Source organism: Caretta caretta, chromosome 8, assembly GCF_965140235.1.
Source record: "Caretta caretta isolate rCarCar2 chromosome 8, rCarCar1.hap1, whole genome shotgun sequence".
NCBI lineage: Eukaryota > Metazoa > Chordata > Testudines > Cheloniidae > Caretta > Caretta caretta.
The window spans coordinates 12,306,382-12,324,402 of NC_134213.1; the positions used below are offsets into that span (position 1 = coordinate 12,306,382).

At 41.7% G+C, this 18,021-nt stretch overlaps 1 protein-coding gene across 3 annotated transcripts; it reads right to left on the bottom strand.

Moving 5' to 3' along the window:
* Window positions 1–503: 503 nt before the first annotated feature.
* On the bottom strand, window positions 504–17,342 carry C8H5orf24 (chromosome 8 C5orf24 homolog). Of its 3 annotated transcripts, XM_048859954.2 has the most exons (4): window positions 17,169–17,338; window positions 8,219–8,309; window positions 2,749–3,179; window positions 504–824 (listed from the first exon to the last, which is right to left on the bottom strand). In XM_048859954.2, the coding sequence occupies exons 3-4, from the start codon at window positions 3,173–3,175 to the stop codon at window positions 784–786; spliced, it is 468 nt and encodes a 155-aa protein (XP_048715911.1). In that variant the 5' UTR covers window positions 3,176–3,179; window positions 8,219–8,309; window positions 17,169–17,338; the 3' UTR covers window positions 504–783. The 3 variants fall into 3 exon arrangements, with proteins under 3 accessions (XP_048715911.1, XP_048715909.1, XP_048715910.1); XM_048859952.2 differs by having other exon boundaries at window positions 504–3,179; window positions 17,169–17,342; XM_048859953.2 differs by lacking the exon at window positions 8,219–8,309 and having other exon boundaries at window positions 504–3,179; window positions 17,169–17,342.
* Between the last annotated feature and the right edge of the window lie 679 nt (window positions 17,343–18,021).

Below are 18,021 nucleotides of genomic sequence, written 5' to 3' on the forward strand. Positions count from 1 at the left end.
GGCCCTTTACAGATGCCATGAACACATTTTTCTACTTTAGTTCATCCTTTCACAATTGACAGTGTTCATTCTTTTTACTGGGATTATATTTCATCTGATATTAATAAACACTATAATGAATATAAATTGTTTAGATGATTTCATTATTTCATCCACATACTTGAATACAAAATTCATTATTCTAGCAGAACAGTAATACATCTGCATTATCTCCTGACACACGGCACAGCACCATTGAGTAGATGCACAAGTGAGCAATGAAACGGGTGAACAGGATAAACAGAAGGAGGTAAGAAGTGGCGTTATGCAAAGGTACATTGGTGACATGCAACGTGTTCCTTGCCAGCGAGGTGTGAAACTCCTGTAGTTATTACATTCAGCTGAAGAAGACTGCTTTCCAGGAAGAGTTCAGGAAAGGGCTTAAAGCAGCCTTTTGTTGAAAAATCATCTGATAAAACAGCCAATATAACACATATCCTGAGGGTGAATTAGCTCATGTTAGCTTTTTGTGTGTATCAGAAGTTACACCATTCAGAAAAATTACTAAGAGTGTCATATTTTTCAGTTTGTTGAGGAACAGAAAGTGTAACTTGACTTTATAGCTTCAGCATGGAGAAACTATATTTTAGTAGCAGTTTAGCTGCCATTAGTTTACACATTGACTAAGGAGCCATCCAGTATTGTTGAGGTTCATTGTCTTAGTTGCCAGTGCATACATAGTCCCCCAATCACAATTCAACACACCTATTGTAAAGTACAGCATAAAGTCCAGCTCATTATGTGTTAGGCATCACTGGAACACCTGAAGGCTTGCTGCTTTTTTCCTGATAAAAAAGGTATGAAACATGACATCTGTTTCTTAAGTTGTCATTATTGAAATCAGAGTTCTCATCAAAATTACAGCAAGCCAGACTTTATCTTACAACAAAAAGTATTGGTACTGTTCATTTTCAACAAAAGCTATAATTAACCTGAAAGATTTCTGTTCCCAAAAATCTGCAAACATTATACAACTCCCACTGGTATTTGAAGCTACAAATTCAGTATAATTTTAAACTATATTTTAAACAATTTTTATGTAAACTTTCTTCCAGAATTAAAAGCTTTAACTCAAGCAAGAGATATTTAGAATAAATATAACAATATGCAATATTGAGGAATGTTATTTTCTAAGTATAGGTGGGTGTGTGCATATTACACACACATGCACACGCGCACTTTTTTAAACCAAACACACACAGTTGAAAATGGAACTGGTTAGATGCAGGAAAGGACTCAGTTTGAGTCAGAAAAAGATATTTATAGTTAACCAAGATAGTTTTTCAACTTGCATGCATAGATTAATTCCTATGAAATGCTTTCTATCTGGGGTCTAGCAATTTGGTAAACTGTATCCTGTTTGAACCAGCTATACAGTTTGCTATTATGAATCATGAAAATGTTATCCTTTGGTAGATATATAAGCTTCCATAACTTAAATATAGTATAAATGTTAAACAATGGGATAACTTTATTCCTGGAAAAACTAAATCTGAAAAACTGGCAACAGTGTAAAAACGTTTAATCTATAAACACACTAAACTAGTACTTTAAAACTTAACTGCTGCCATCAAAGCACATACTGTCAAGGCAAAAAACAGCTTATATAGCTATTTACAGATTTGAGAACATACTGTTTAATATTACTGTCTATTCAGTTTGTTACTAGAATTAACAGTACTTATTTTGTAGTTATTTATAAAATATATCAGATTTTTAATTAATTATTTGCAGTTTGGTATATGTACTCTCAGGCATTTTTAAAATTATACAGCAGAATCCTGTAAGTAGCAGAACTACAAGATCTGCCACCACCTAAAGGCAAATTAGCTCATGTTTGTAAGGCGCTTTTGAAGATGTAAAGCGCTGCATAAATGTTTATTATTATTATTACACATTTTCAAAAAATATTTTTGGAACATCAGTGAGACCTGACAATGCTACAGTAGAGCAAATAAAAACTGCCTGAAATTAGCACTTTAAAAAAAATAGTTTTTAAAGTTTCAAAATATTTATGAACAATTGAGGTCTGTTTCAGCTCTAGCAAAAGCGGAAAATTTAGTTTGCTCTCTATTCCCACCTATACAAAAAACCCACAGGCATTTCAAAACTGTAACAGAATTCTTACTTGTAAAATAGTCCAGAATTGTTTGTTTTGTTTCATCAATTATAAATTCTTCTGGACAAGATCTTTATTATGGCTTAGGCTCACTTCATAGCCAACAGCCAAATAATGTTTTCCTGCTTATTTCAATTTCTTGGTGCATAATCACACAATTAAATTTTCCAGAAGTAACTGTGAAGCTCAGGATATGAGTATTACTTTAAGGAAACACAGAAGGGCATAATTTAAGAGTTTACTTATAAACCTATGTAAAAAACAAAAACAGAGCCATACCTATGCCCTTTCATGTTACATTAAAAATTAGTGGATTGCACGTTGGACATATGAACAAAAAATAAAATTTGGAAAGCCAAAGTTATAGAAATATTACATAAAAATGTGAGAAACATGCCAAGACTCAGCATTTCCTCATTAATCCTTTTTAAACTATCTAATTCCTTTATTTCACTCATTGGATTGTTTGACTTTGCTACTAGTTTCACCAGCAGCATGTACTCCTCTGTTATGCACCATAGGATAGGGAAAAGCTGCACTGCCACAAGTATAACTTAGATTTGCAAGCCGTGATAGAGCTTTAATGCTACCTGGAGGTCTGCCTGGGCTGACTTTGTATCCTGCAGCTTTAGTTGTACCCAAGGGTCTGCCTGGACTTGTTTTAAATCCAGCTGCTTTGGTGGTCCCAAGAGGTCGACCTGTGCTGGTTCGGTACCCCGCTGATTTTGTGGTCCCCGATGGCCTTCCACGTTTACCAGAACGGTTGAGGTTTTTCTTTTTCTTTAGTTCATCTTTTGTCTCTATATTCCTGACACTGGTGGCCTGCAAGTGTGTTTCATTTAACGTATCTTGTCTCTGGCATGCAATTGGTTTGTGGCTGACTGTGTGGCTGTATTTGCTTTGCTGTGTAGAATATAAGTCAAACTGATCAGTGGATCTCACATTGTCTTCGTTAAGGCAAGAACTCTTGCCAGTCCCACAGAAAGCTGTATTACTGCTGGCAACAGGATGCATCATTTTTCTACCAAAAATAAAAGACAAATATGTATAAATATATAACATGACATCATTTAACCAAAAAGATTCTCTTTTCCAACAGCTATGAAGGTTCCCTAAAATTACCCTGAACTGGCTGGAATGCAAACCACTTAGGCAAACAAGATGTCAAAGGTAGCATGACATTTAAAAAAAAAAAAAAAACTTTCGAACACATAAAATGATGTAAGAAGTGCATCAACAATAAAATTTAAATGATCTGGGCTTGAAATAGCCTCTCACCCACAGTGGAAGCTTTCCAGGGTGAATCTAAGCTTTCATTTGGGGAAAACAATTCTAGCCACTTAGTTGCATCAATAACCTATCAAATGAAAAGCAATATAGTGTCATCTTCCTAATTCAGCAGATGGCTCCCAGTGCTTCTGCTGCTGCTGCTGCTAAATTTTCCATAACTGCTGCAGTGTGAAATAACAATCAATTTCACTACTGCTATCCAGAACTTTGTGAAAAACAAAAAATTGATAAGAATCCAGTCAATTTAATTCTGCTGCAAGCTAAGAAAGCTACAAACATCAGCTGAGGTAAGTACTTAAACTAGTCACAGGCAAGAACTACCCTAAAACAAACGATGTCAGCAAGTAGATTAGCAGAGACACTCTCTCCCTTCTGCCACTCTATTACCACTATCAAAGCAGGTAGCAGACTCTGGAACAGCAAGGGGAAACCAACAGAGAAAAAGATCACTCTCTCAATTCATTCAGGGGGCTTGAAGGATGTTGGAGCTTAAATTTATCCAACACCTACTAGCTTGAGCTAACACCCTACTAAAATGAATGTGGTCAGCTCACATCTCTCTGAGTCATGGTTTAAATTGGTTCCCTTTCAAACAGAGTTGGATGACACTTCAAAGTTTTTTTTTTCACAACCAGAAGTAACTGTAAGCAGTAGGTGCTCAGCACCTCTGAAAATCAGGCCAAAACCTGCCACGAACTATTCCATCCAAGTACACTTTAAGCTACCTTTCACAGCATCAAGAAAAATATTGGCACTTGAGAAATAAAACTTGCACAGCACAATTCCTCACTATACTTGGCATAGCTATTACATCTAAAAGCATCAAATTCACTCACACAAATTAAGAATTGAAACAAATAAAGCACACAATATGTAAGGTTCACAAAACTTCCAGAGAGAACTGTTATACAGAAGTCACCCAGCCAACCACGTCTTTCCTAAAGAGTAATGTATAGATAGATACATACATTTTAACATCTTTAAACAGTGACTTGAATTTTAAAATTAGTAATTTTGTTACTATACCTCAGATACATTATTGTAAGGTGCATGGAACTTGCACTGACATTAATGAGAGTTCCTTGTGTGCTGCAAAGGGAAAATATTCCCCATAACCATTAAAGAGCTGTTCATGGCTCATGGAAAACTCTTTTGAATATTCCTGTTGATCAAGTCTGCAAATATACCTTATTTTACCTGCCATCTTTCCAAATGCTTTATAACATTCATGTGAAATAACATTTTCTTACCAAAAGACATAGGACCAGATCTGCTTTGCATCAAACCACTAGCAAATTCTGACGGGATAGAGCTGCCATAATCAGTCACGAGAGGATCAAGTCACTACAGAAGTAACAGCTCCTACACCATTATCCTTCTGTGCCCTAGCTGCTGACATAAGGGGCATGGCTAGGACACCCTTAGACTTCACTGATAATCAGTTGCAGCTTCACCTTGGGGCTGTTGGCAGCCAATGTACCCTTTAAGCTGTTTTAACTTAGGCCTGGGAACCAGACCAGCACATAGCAGTCACAGGATAGAGGGAGTGCAATGGTCACATTAGCACACAGCCTATGCTGTGTAGTTCCTAAGCCATAGCTGATGATCTGGCACAGAATCTTTTGTTTATGAGATCCCAGTGGGTCACTTTGAAATTATAGTACTAGCAGAAGTACAGATCCTGCATAGGACTCCATCAGCACAGACCCCTGTAATATTGCAGAGTAGCACGGACTTCAACGGTGGGAATTTTTTTATTTATTTCCCTCATATAAACAAGGTTTTAGATGAGTAGCTAATGATATCTTTAGATGAATGCCAAATCTAGCTCTCACCATCTCCAGTACTGCCAATTCCATAACCTTCTTTGGCAGCTTCTCCCATTTCTGAACAGTGCATCTAGTGATGCCAATTTTTCCTAAAATATTCTCTGGTGTAGCCCATCACTTCTTGTTCTGTCCTTGGCGATGGAAAATAATTGATTCCTATCATTTTTAGTACATCCCTTTAGTTATATGTAGGCAGCAAGCAGGTCTCTTTCTCTAAACTGAACATGCTTCAGTCTTATTTTTCCAAAGCTTTTATTATGTGTGCTTCTTTCCTCTGACCTTTCTTCAGTTTATCTCATCTTTTATTAAAACTTGATATCCCAAAATGAATGCACTGTGCCCCAACTCAGACTTAACCTGTGACTGGAATGGGTTACAGACACAGGTTATCTCCCCAACGCTACTAGACACATGCCCAATACCCATATTAATAAAAATTCTGAGTAGTCTCTAATCAGCTATGTAGCCAGCTGAAAAAAAGTATGTGTTAAATAAATGAATCTTTTTTCCATTATAAAACCCATTTTTCAGCAGTTTATAAAACAGCCATAAACATTTGATCCAAGCAGAAATATGGAATGCAAGGCCTCAGCCAAAGAGTGACAATTGATCATTTTTAACAATTTATTTTACTGGCTTTTAAAGGTACAAGGAAACCAAAGAAAAATGTCTTACAGATTCATACATATTTGCACAAATCCCCATCAATACTGCAAAGCAATTGTGGCCTGTTATGTCAATAATCTGCAAATTAAGGGTTTATAGCATCCTGTACCTTTATGATGTACTGTAACAACTTCTTACATATCACGTTAAGAATTCACACATTAAAAGGAGTGACCCTTATGTTCCAGAGATTTGCTTTAGATTTTTTTTTAAATCAAACCAGCAGAAGAAAGTAATATCACAGACAGATCTTCAGAATAGCTTCATAGGGTAAAATCACCAAAAACCGTATCAGCACTCTTTGTCTGCACATCACTTCAGTGCACTATAATCCTAATTCAGGTACAAAAAGGTATGCACCTGTCTACGATGTTCCAAATGGGTTGTCTGTTGCCCAGCTGGTAGCACCCCTTTAAGGCCATGTCTACAACTGAGAATTGATCTATTTCTAATTGAGTTAAGCACGAACTGTTCAGTATATTCATATTAGCCAAGCTTATTTATATTTTGAATCACTGTAGTTTTGCCTCACTTCCACACTAGCACCATTTTACCCCTTTTCTGTTGTAATGTCTTCTAGATTCCTATCATGCAGATCCCAGCACAAATCTCAAGAGCAATGGATCCTGGGAGATTTGAAAAGGCCACCAGTGCACTCTTGGACAGCAGTGGAAGGACAATTTGAACCATTTTAGCACTGTCTACACGGAAGCTAAATTTATACAGGCTGAAACCATTTAGACTAAGACAGTATGTAACCATGCTGGAAGCAAATCTAATCCAAACACTATCTGGAATACACAAATTATTTGGAGTACATGTACATGGTCATGAAGTGCCTTACAAGCATGACAAGGAGACCACAGTTTTCAGCATGGCAAATTTCTCCAGTGTACACTAGGTCAGTAGGCCTTTATGTTAAATATAGGGAAAAAAGAAATATAATAAATGGCTTAGTGTAGCCAAACTTAAATAGTATCACACAATTGCTTGCAGGGTCTATTTACTGGCAGAAAGAGTTCACAACAATACAAAAGTTGAGTCTCTTTTCTCAGGGCTGACATCTCTCCCCAGCCACCTCTCTCCTTCAGAGGGCATAGCATTCATAGCAGTTGTAATCAGCTCCAGTTGGGCATTTCCTGCTTCCTAATGCTTGCATTAACCCCTTTCTAACTTCTAAGGTGCATGGGTATATAAACCTTATCACAGTGCATGTGTAAATATGTGAACATGATTTTACATGTGCAATACTTAAATATAGATGCAGTAATAATGTAGTTCAGCACATCCATGTTTTAAATGGTTGTTATAACACAGATTCTCTGTGCACTATAATACAGATTTGTTGAGCAACATATGGTGGAGCAGTCATGAAACCATAGTTAAGGTTGCATTACAATTTCACTTTCAAAGTAAGAATACCTAGTAATCCTGTGTTGTTTAGAAAAGGACAAAAAATGTAAGATACAATTTGGGAAGGGCACGAATTTTTGGTGTGGTAATAACAGGTAAGTAGTTAAGTGTCTGTAAAAAGCAGTCAAAAATCTTCTGATTTTAACACAGTCTCACCTCTCTTTCGACTCTTCATTATAGTTTACATTACAGAATTTCCTGAGACTTCTCATGACATTTAATGCATGCATAAGGGTTCTGCAAATTCTCCTTTTGTGTCACCAAGTTGTATTAGTGTAATGGAAAGATATAACAAATAGCAAGCAAGCACAACATGCATACGATGCTAGATTTGTAAATGTTGATATAATAGCTGAGAACATTATCAGAGTAATAATCAACATTTTTCCTTCAATGTCTCATTTAAACATTGGCACACAGACTCTAGCTTTCAGGAGAAGCTCATGGCTCTCCAGTCTGCATTAAAGACCCAGTCACAGAGAAAATTGGCTTCAGCTGAGCAAGAGCAATGTCACACAAGGAATCGGACAGAATGACAGAACAGACACAACGATGCACAAGGGAGGCAGTCAGAGAGAGCACTGCCAGGCAAATAACCACCACCCCAAATTACTAGCACCATTTTCCTCCTATTCAGGGTCTGCCATCCCCTGCCAGCTGCATCCCCTCTCCACACAGGGAACAACAAGGAGTCTTGCCATGGCTTCCAACATCCACCTCCCCAGCCACTCCAACACTACAGCAGGGAGTTCTCACCCCCAAATATATACCACTAACATGTAAAATGCTGCAACTTCATCTTTGTGTACATACTTGCACTTACTGCTGACAAGTGATAAAATTCTCTAGAGAGAGATGTTACCTGTCTATACTTGATGATGTCAGAATTGACACATGAGGAGCAAAGCGCAGATCACAGAGAATGTTTCAGAGTTCTTGCAAAAGGGGGGAGTCTGAAAAAAGGTGAGACAATCCAGTTAAAAACAGACGACAGGGATGTTTTTGGAATGCTTATTATTCTCTCTGTATCGATCAATTTTTTCATCATGCTATGAAAAATTCAAGTAATAGTTAAGTTTACATTCCTTGTTTTTATTTGTACCATTTTCAATGAGATTTTTACAAAATAAAAATGTTCAGCTGAAAGCTTTAATGAAATCTTAATTATGTTGTCACGACCATCCCTAGCATAACTCTACTGAGGTCTGAGTCAGAAGTTCACCTTACAGTGGGAATTACAAGAATGTTTTCTGTGTGTTGCATGTCTGTCCACAGAGTGGACGTGACTTTGTTGGCAGAAGGATGTAGAGTATGAGCGAGTACTGGTCTACACACAAATTTGTACTGGTTTAGCAAAAGGTGTGATTTAAAACCCATTCAGTTAAACCCATGGAATTGTGTGTGTCGACACTCTTAAATCAATAAGAAAAGGAGTACTTGTGGCACCTTAGAGACTAAAATTTATTTGAGCACAAGCTTTCGTGAGCTACAGCTCACTTCATCGGATGCATCCACTGAATGCATCTGATGAAGTGAGCTGTAGCTCACGAAAGCTTATGCTCAAATAAATTTGTTGGTCTTTAAGGTGCCACAAGTACTCCTTTTCTTTTTGCGAATACGGACTAACACGGCTGCTACTCTGAAACCTGTCTTAAATCAATGTAAACCTGGCTGCTATTGGTTTATCTTACACCTGTAAATTTAGATGAGCAAGGTAAACCAATATAAACAGTTGTAAACCAATATAAGTGCATCCTCACAAAAGTTTGAACCAATTCAATTAAATTGGCTTTTAAACCAATCTAACTTAAACCAGTGCAGCTTCTGTGTATAAACAAGCCACAAGAACAGTTAATATGAGAGATGGGTATTATGGTAGTGAAAAAATATTACTTTAGCTACTCATTTCCCTGCTTTTAGAGGTTTGTGCTGGTGTCACTTAAAAAACTTCTTCTTTCATACGGTGATAGTCAAACAATGAAAGCAACAGCATGACTACAGCTGGATCTTAAGAAGTCTTTTATCCAGTCTAAAGAACGGGGGTAGCCATGTAAATGGCTGAGACACTTCCAAGAAGAGCATGGATTGGGCAATAGTCCATGATGTGTCTGACAGTTTGCATCTCACCACAGTCGCAGTTTGATAATTCCCTTGCTTTCAATCTATGGAGTATGTGTATCTTCCATGTTAGATGCGGATACGGTTTAGAGCTGTCCATATGCATGTGGGGAAGAGAAGCTTGGCACTTGCACAGCTGGGTCATCGATTAGATTTTTGTTTGGTACATCAGCAGCCACCCAGGCTTTAGACCATCTTCTGCGAACATCCTTATCTTCCATAAGGAGGGCTATGTCATGAGACCAGAAAGGTTTTCTTGATTTTAGTCAGTGGCGAGGGGGTGTTAAAAATTATAACTGGTTGTAAACAAATGGAGTTTTATGGTAATTTCTTTTTTTTAATAGGTGTTGCTGCGGCAGCAGGAAGAGAACAACAGGCCAAAGGATTTGGAAAAAGAGGAATGGGTGGCCTAGGGAACTCCCCTATAGCGGAGCATGGGAGCTCTAAGTGCAACATAGGAGTCAAGGAATAAGATCGTCTTCCCTGGAACTTGCAAGGCATTTCTGATGGGGACGCCTATGAATCTTGGGGACAGTAGCAGGTCCGAGCAGGACAAGATAAACCCTTAATGGCAACCTCAATAATGTTAAAGCAGATTAACTTCCCAAATACTCTGAATGTTTAACAGTAAAATGTGTTGATCTGTTATTACAAAGCATAAAATCATAGAAATGTAGGGCTGGAAGGGCTCTCAAAAAGTGATCCCGTCCAGCCACCTGCACTGAGGCAGGACCAACAAAAACTCCAAGACCATCCCTAACAGATGTTTGTCCAACCTGTTTTTAAAAACTTCCAGTGATGGGGATTCCACAACCTGCCTCGGAAGTCTATTCCCAAGCTTAAATATCCTTATAGTTGGAAAGATTTTTCCTAATAGCTAACCTAACTCTTCCATACTTCTTATCCTACCTTCAGAGGACATGGAGAACAATTGATCACTCTTCTCTTTATAACGGCCATTAACATATTTGAATACTATCATCTCTCCTCTCATTCTTCTTTTCTCAAGACTATACATGTTCACTTATTTTAACCTTTTTTAATAGGTCAGGTTTTCTAAATTTTGTATCATTTTTGTTGCTCTCCTCTGGACTCTCTCCCATTTATCCACATCTTTCCTAGAATTGGACACAGTACTCCAGCTGATGCGTCACCAATGCCAAGCAGAGGGGGACAATTACCTCTAGTATCTTACATACAACACTCCTGTTAATACATCCCAGAATATTAATTTTTTGCAACTGCATCAGATTGTTGACTAATAATCAATTTGTAATACACTATAACCCCACATCCTTTTCAGCAGTACTGCCACTTAGTCAATTATTCCCCATTTTGTAGTTGTGCATTTGGTTTTTCCTTCTTAAATGAAGCACTTTTATTAATCTTTATTGAATTTCATCTTGTTGAATTCAGACCAATTCAATTTGTCAAGGTCATTTTGAATTCTAATCCTGTCCTCCAAAGTACTTGCAACCCCTTCCAACTCGTTGTCTTCTGCAAATTTTTATAAGCATACTCTCAGCTCCATTATCCAAGTCATTAATGAAAATGGTCCACACCCAGGACCAACCCTTGAGGGAACCCACTAGATACACCCTCCACGCATGACAGCAAACCACTGATAACTACTCTTTGAGTATGGTCTTTCAATCAGTCAGGCACCCACCATTTAATAATTTCATCTACACCATATTTTCCTAGTTTTCTATGGACATGTGAACATCATGTGGGACTGTGTCAAAAGCCTTACTAAAATCAAGATATATCACATCTTCTGCTTCCCCTTATCCACTAGACCAGCAACCCTGTCAACAAAGGAAATTAGATTGACTTGGCATGATTTGTTCTTGACAAATCAATGCTGGTTATTCCTTATCACCCCATCATCCTCCACGTGCTTACAAATTGATGGTTTAATAATTTGAGGTTGCCACTAAGGTTTTGCATTAGAATGCAAGTTTGATAAAGTTGGGTACATATTGCTTTTTGGGATCTCCTGGAGAAGGAAGTGAAAGCCTTATGGAGTGTTACCAACTGTGACCCAGGAATCTCTTAGTACTGACAGGCACAGGGGATGCAGAGTGTTTTACAGGGATCTCTGAGGGCAGGTTTATGCATAATAATTCATAAAAGCATGGCATGTGAGGTCCCTGAGAGCCAGTAGCCCACTGAACATACTAATCACTGCAAAACATATGTATGCATAATATTTAAAGAGTTGTGTCAGTACTGAAAATTATGTTTTGAAGGCAGGTAACTCAGAAGTGACACGTCTCAGACAGGTTCCTTTTAAGCAGATGGTAACAGACACTTATCTGTGTGTCTGGCTGTGTATTAGGCATTATACATCTCTCAATGGATGCTTGTTTGCATATTGAGCCAAATGTTAATCAAGAGATTGCATAATTTTCAAGAGACGAAATTTACAGGGAGAAAAACAGCAAGAGGGGATCTTGTTTACAAATAAAGACAATGGATTGTTGGGGTATATTTAGAGGTGGATCCTTCACTGAGGAGGCAAGCTAATAGTGTGTCTGTCTTATGAATGGAGGGTGACAGGCAGCCAAGTCTGGCTATAAAATGTTGGAAGGACTTGAGCACTGCTCTATAAGACATGAAAGTATCTAGTTAAGTCAGTCTAGGTCATAGAAGGATTATTATGATTTCATTTATATGTAACCATTTTCAATACTTCCACTTTCTATTACTTAAATCTCTATGTTACTTGTTTTCACAATAAATGTACCTAAGTACTGTGTGTTAAGCGGAGTGGTGACCTGAGGAATAACTGGTAAGCTGGGGTATACTGAGAGTGTCCAGTGGAACAGGGGCTACAGACACTAAGTAGATGCCCAGAGGTGGATGGACAGGGTACATTCTGATGAAACCTGAACTATCACAGTTTTTGTTTGTGTTAATATAACCTTATGCTTTAAGCTTAGAGCAACTGGGACCTCTCTTTCACCCCTATGGTCCACCCGACAAGATGATGGAAACTGTGCTAACCCTATGTTTAAATCAGCTTCTCAGTTCAAAGAGACAGAGAGGGTATTTTTAAAGAATAATGCTAGCCAAGCCATGTTACAGACAAACCACTTAGGTTATGTCTGCACTCGTGCTGTGTTTGATGACAGTTGTCAAACACCATGCCCTCTACTCCCTCCTTAACCATGGGTTAGGCTGCTTTTGTGGACAGGGCCAAAAGATGTTCAACAACAGAGGTGGAAAGCATGAATAACCACTAATAATCAGTTGATCATAATTTCTTTCAGTGTGTATTGAACGTGGCTCAACTTATCTACATTAATGGGACAACTATTTCCAACACAGAAAGTGGAGTCCTGTCCACAGTAGGGAGATTTCCCCCTAATGTTAACACCAGTTCAGCTCCACCAGTGGTAACAATATAAAAAGGAAGTTGTAGTGTTGACTCACAGATGGTGTTTTTAACAATATTGATAAGACCCATTCTGAAGAGGTTTACCTGACGCAGAGTTAAAAATTATGACAATAACTGGTAGCGCATCTACACTATGGCTCTCAACACTCTGAGCACCATTAGGGTTGAAGTTGTGTTGAGAAAAATGAGACATTTTAAAAAATGGTCCTAGTATCCTTGCTATAATTGTGCTAGAAATAATGTTTAAACATAACTAATCGTATTTTCTGAAATCTCCTGCTACTGAATTACCAGCTCCACTGGTGGCTATCACTGTGATAGAGCTAGTGCAGACTTGGCACCAGCATTATATCATCTCGTCATCTAACCTTGATTAGAACAAGTCTGCACGATGTGATAATAAAAATGCCAGAAGTCACCAGTGTTCTATCTGCACTAGTATTCCCAACTGTCGCTACGACTGGTGAAGCTGCAACAGTGGAAGAGCAAGGTAGAATGTTTGTAAAGTCTAGTGTATACAAGGCCATACCATGGACAGTACTGGGATGGTGCGAAGTGTGAAGCTACAATGTTATGGAGTGCAGGTTCCCAAATGTGCCCCAAATTACTACTGGAGGAGCACATTTTACCTTTGAACTGCCAAAAGAAGCAACACACATACTATATTGTTTTTACTGCTTCACCCAAGGATACGGACAATGAGAGATACACGGGCAGTACAACATCTATAAAATGAACTATATCCACAAATAAAAGGAACAGTACAAATACCTAAAAAAAGTTAATATTTATCAACTCTTGTGAAATTAAGACCTTGTTTGTTTTTTAAAACACTAAGTGCTTACTTTTGCAACATGTAAATAAAGCTTTAAAAATAAAGTTTATAAAAAGAAACGTTCACCTATCTTGAATGTTCCAGTGAATTAAATAGGTTTATCTCAATTATGTACCCAGCAAAATAGACAGAGCATAAATAACCAAATATCTATGTATCTATCTTTTATTCAATACTCCATTAAAGTACATTCACCTGCAAAAAAAAAAACAAACAAAAAAACCCAGCACAATTGTCCAGTTTTTTAATATTAAATTTGAGAAACACGCCTAGTCTGTTAAATGGGTAGAGAGCGCTTTCACTCTGAGATTTTATTAAAGCAACATATTATAGGTGTTCTGATGACTATATTACCATATAATGTCTCTTTACACAAAAGCTAACTGTTGTAACAATTCTCTTTGTTTTTTTTTTTTTGGTTTCTGACATTTACATAACAAGGATTTGTATATTTGTTGAAACTTCCTAAATAAATTAAATATGCACAAGCTACCTGTAAATCCTAATCTCCAACACCAGCAAACTTTGCATGTAGTTTTTCGAAGTCCTATCAGCATTTCTACAACACCACCAAGACACCTAAACAGACATGCCAAGTACAGTCTACTTCTGAAGCTAGATAAGAGTTTCCCAAACTGCAGCCATGAAGCATTTCCTGGTGACCCATAGAAAGTAGACTGGTCACATAGTATGGCTTTTTATTTTGCACTTGCTAAATTATATTTTTAAAATCTAAACAAATATTAAATAATTCCTAGTATTTCCCTTCTATATAGACAATTGTTATAGATGCCACAAGGATGTCAAGACACTGTGAATGACAGGAGAGTTAGTGTGGATGCCTGACTTGGAATAAAGCAGTCTATTTAACTCTCTTTGCACTAAGAAGTGCTCTATGAAATTGTTCAGAGGTTCCTGAACCAAAACAAGGTACCACAGATAAATTAGAATTGTGATCCTTGGCTTGATGACACAGAGCCAGCTACTGCAACCCTTCCTCATAGTGAATGGCACTTACACAAGTAGCCTCACTGACTTCAATGGAGCTACTTACTCAAGCACCATGCATTAGGATTAGAGGTTGCAGCGGCCCTGCATTACCAAGCCAAGTCATAATTTACCTAGGATAGCATGTGTTAGGTTTAAAGTCCACTTGCTAGGCATATTTAACAATTGCCACTTGGATCCTTACACAGAAACACAAACACACACATCTATCGGAAGAACAATAAAAAATAATAAACTGGAGTAAGAGACCCTTTGACCCTTGTATACTGAGGAACCAGTTGTAACATATTCATTTATTTTTCTAATCATCTTAAACTAATCTAGGGTCACACTCCAAAAGCAACTTCTTGCTACTTCTGTATTTTGTGGAGAGTTAGAGAGAACAAAATCATAGTATTATTCCCCTTTAAATATATGCCCAGTGATAAACAATAAAATAAACAATCAAGACAAATATCCACTAGCTAACTGCACTGAAAGTGTTATATACTATTAAGTACACACTAAAGGAAATAAATAGGTACTATTTATATGCACTAATGGAAATGTGCATTATTTACATGCATTACAATAGTACAGTATATACTAATAAACATGCACAAAAGAAAATGATCAGAGACAATGCAGATGCACTCAAATGATGTGATAATGAAAATATGCACTATTCATGTACATTAAACAATATGCCCTAATAAATATGCACTGTTTATATGCATTAAAATTCCATGCACTAATTGAACTATGCACTAAATGGAAAGTTCAAAAAATGTGAATTAAAAAGAATATGAACTAAAGAGAACAAACAGATGATTTCAAGGCACTACAAAGACTCTGTACTAAGACAACATGATGTTCAGCTCTCCTTGCTGCTTAGAGGCCAGAGAAGTGGGCAACAAACAAGAGGGGGAACAGGTTGCACAGCTGCCCCCACCCTGTGGGCATCTGAGTTGGGGTGTTCCTCCTTGCAGTATTTGCAGGGGAGGTTGTCCAACTGCTACCCCAACCTCCAGGGGAGCTGAGGGTTGCCCAGCTGCCACCTCTCTGGGGCACTGATAGAAGGAGATGGGGAGTAGCCCAGCTCTATCACCTCCCCCTCATGGGCACGGAGATAGATATGTGTTTAGAGGAGTTCCCAGCTCTATCACCTTGTCCCTGGAGAATTAAGGAAGTAGAGGAGGGGCAACTTTACTCAAGTCTGTCACTTCCCCACACCCCACAGAGAAAGGAGACCTGGGAGAGTGGTGTTAACCATGTTGCCCCAGGGCAATAAGGGAGATGGGGGGTCCTGTTCTGCCTGTCCCCACCCCCCCCGGCACTGAGGGAGGAGATTGGGGGGACCCTGCACCACCTGTCCGTGCCCCCCCAGCACTGAGGGAGGAAATTAGGGGGGGCTCTGCTCCGCCTGTCTCCGCCCCCCGGCACTAAGGGAGGAAATTGGGGGGGCTCTGCTCCGCCTGTCTCCCTTCCCCCCCCCGATCACTGAGGGAAGAGATGGGGGAGGCCGGCTCCGCCTCCCCCCCCCAGCGCCCAGCTCCGCCTCTCCCCCCCCCAGGCAAAGGAAGAGATGGGGGGCCCTGCTCCGCCTCCCCCCCCGGCAAAGGAAGAGATGGGGGGCCCTGCTCCGCCTTCCCCCCCGGCAAAGGAAGAGATGGGGGGCCCTGCTCCGCCCTCCCCCCCCCAGGCAAAGGAAGAGATGGGGGGCCCTGCTCCGCCCTCCCCCCCCAGGCAAAGGAAGAGATGGGGGGCCCTGCTCCGCCTTCCCCCCCCCAGGCAAAGGAAGAGATGGGGGGCCCTGCTCCGCCTTCCCCCCCCCCAGGCAAAGGAAGAGATGGGGGGGCCCTGCTCCGCCTTCCCCCCCCCCAGGCAAAGGAAGAGATGGGGGGGCCCTGCTCCGCCTTCCCCCCCCCAGGCAAAGGAAGAGATGGGGGGGCCCTGCTCCGCCTGCCCCCCGATCACTGAGGGAAGAGATGGGGGAGGGCCCTGCTCCGCCTGCCCCCCGATCACTGAGGGAAGAGATGGGGGGGCGGCCCTGCTCCGCCTGTCCCCCTTCCCCCCGATCACTGAGGGAAAAGATGGGGGGTTGACCCTGCTCCGCCTGCCCCCCCCCGGCGCTCAGGGAGGACATGGGGGGGCCCTGCTCCGCCTGCCCCCCCCGGCGCTCAGGGAGGACATGGGGGGGGCCCTGCTCCGCCTGCCCCCCCCCGGCGCTCAGGGAGGACATGGGGGGGGCCCTGCTCCGCCTGCCCCCCCCCCGGCGCTCAGGGAGGACATGGGGGGGCCCCTGCTCCGCCTGCCCCCCGGCGCTCAGGGAGGAGCTGCCTGCGGCCCCCGCCGGGCCCGGGGAAGGGGCTCCCATCCCTCCCGAGTGGGTGGGTGGGTGCCTGCTGACTGAGGCTCCATCTTGCCCGCCCGCTCGCCACTTCCTCCCGGGGCTCGGCCCGGACCTACCCGCGGGGCTGCCCAGATCGCGGCGCCTCCCCTCCTCGGCTCCCGGTGTCGGAGAAGCCCGGATAGGACGAGTCCGTGCGGCCCCCTCCCCCCAGCACACAGCGACCGGGCCCGGCCGCGCGGCTGCAAGCAGCGGGCGGGGAGCGGCGCTGCGGCGTGCGCGGGCGTGCGGGGAGCGGGACGCGCTCCCGACAGGAGGGGGCGAGCGAGCCTGGCGGCGGAGTGGGGAAGTGGGCGCGCGCGGGGGCGGTTAACGGAAGGCGGCGGGCTGGGGGAAGGGGAACAAGCGCCGTGGGGAGAGCCTGGGGCCGGGGCAGGGGCAGAGAGACACAGTGGGGTAGTAGATGGAGGGCGAAGTAGTGTGGGGATGGGGGAGGTCCCAGAAGGGAAAGGGCGCAGTGGGGAAGTAGATGTGGGGCGGCAGTAGGATGGGAGTATAGATGGAGGGAGGTCCTGGGGGGCAGTGGGAGAGTAGATGTGGGAGGGGGGAAGCACTGGGGTCGGGGGTGGGTGATTCAGTGAGGGTGTAGCTGGAGATCCAGGGGTGAGGGGGAGATTCATGGGGGGGAATGGAGGGAGGTCCTGGGGGGCAGTGGGAGAGTAGATGTGGGAGGGGGGAAGCACTGGGGTCGGGGGTGGGTGCTTCAGTGGGGGTGTAGCAGGAGATCCGGGGGGGAGGGGGAGATTCAGTGGGGAGTGTACATGGAGGGAGGTCCTGGGGGGCAGTGGGAGAGTAGATGGGGGGGAAGCTCTGGGGTCGGGGGTGGGTGATTCAGTGAGGGTGTAGCTGGAGATCCAGGGGTGAGGAGGAGATTCATGGGGGGGGAATGGAGGGAGGTCCTGGGGGGCAGTG

What these genes read in the sequence shown, in the direction of transcription:
- C8H5orf24 (XM_048859953.2), bottom strand. Translation starts at nt 3,175, where the DNA reads ATGATGCATCCTGTTGCCAGCAGTAATACAGCTTTCTGTGGGACTGGC.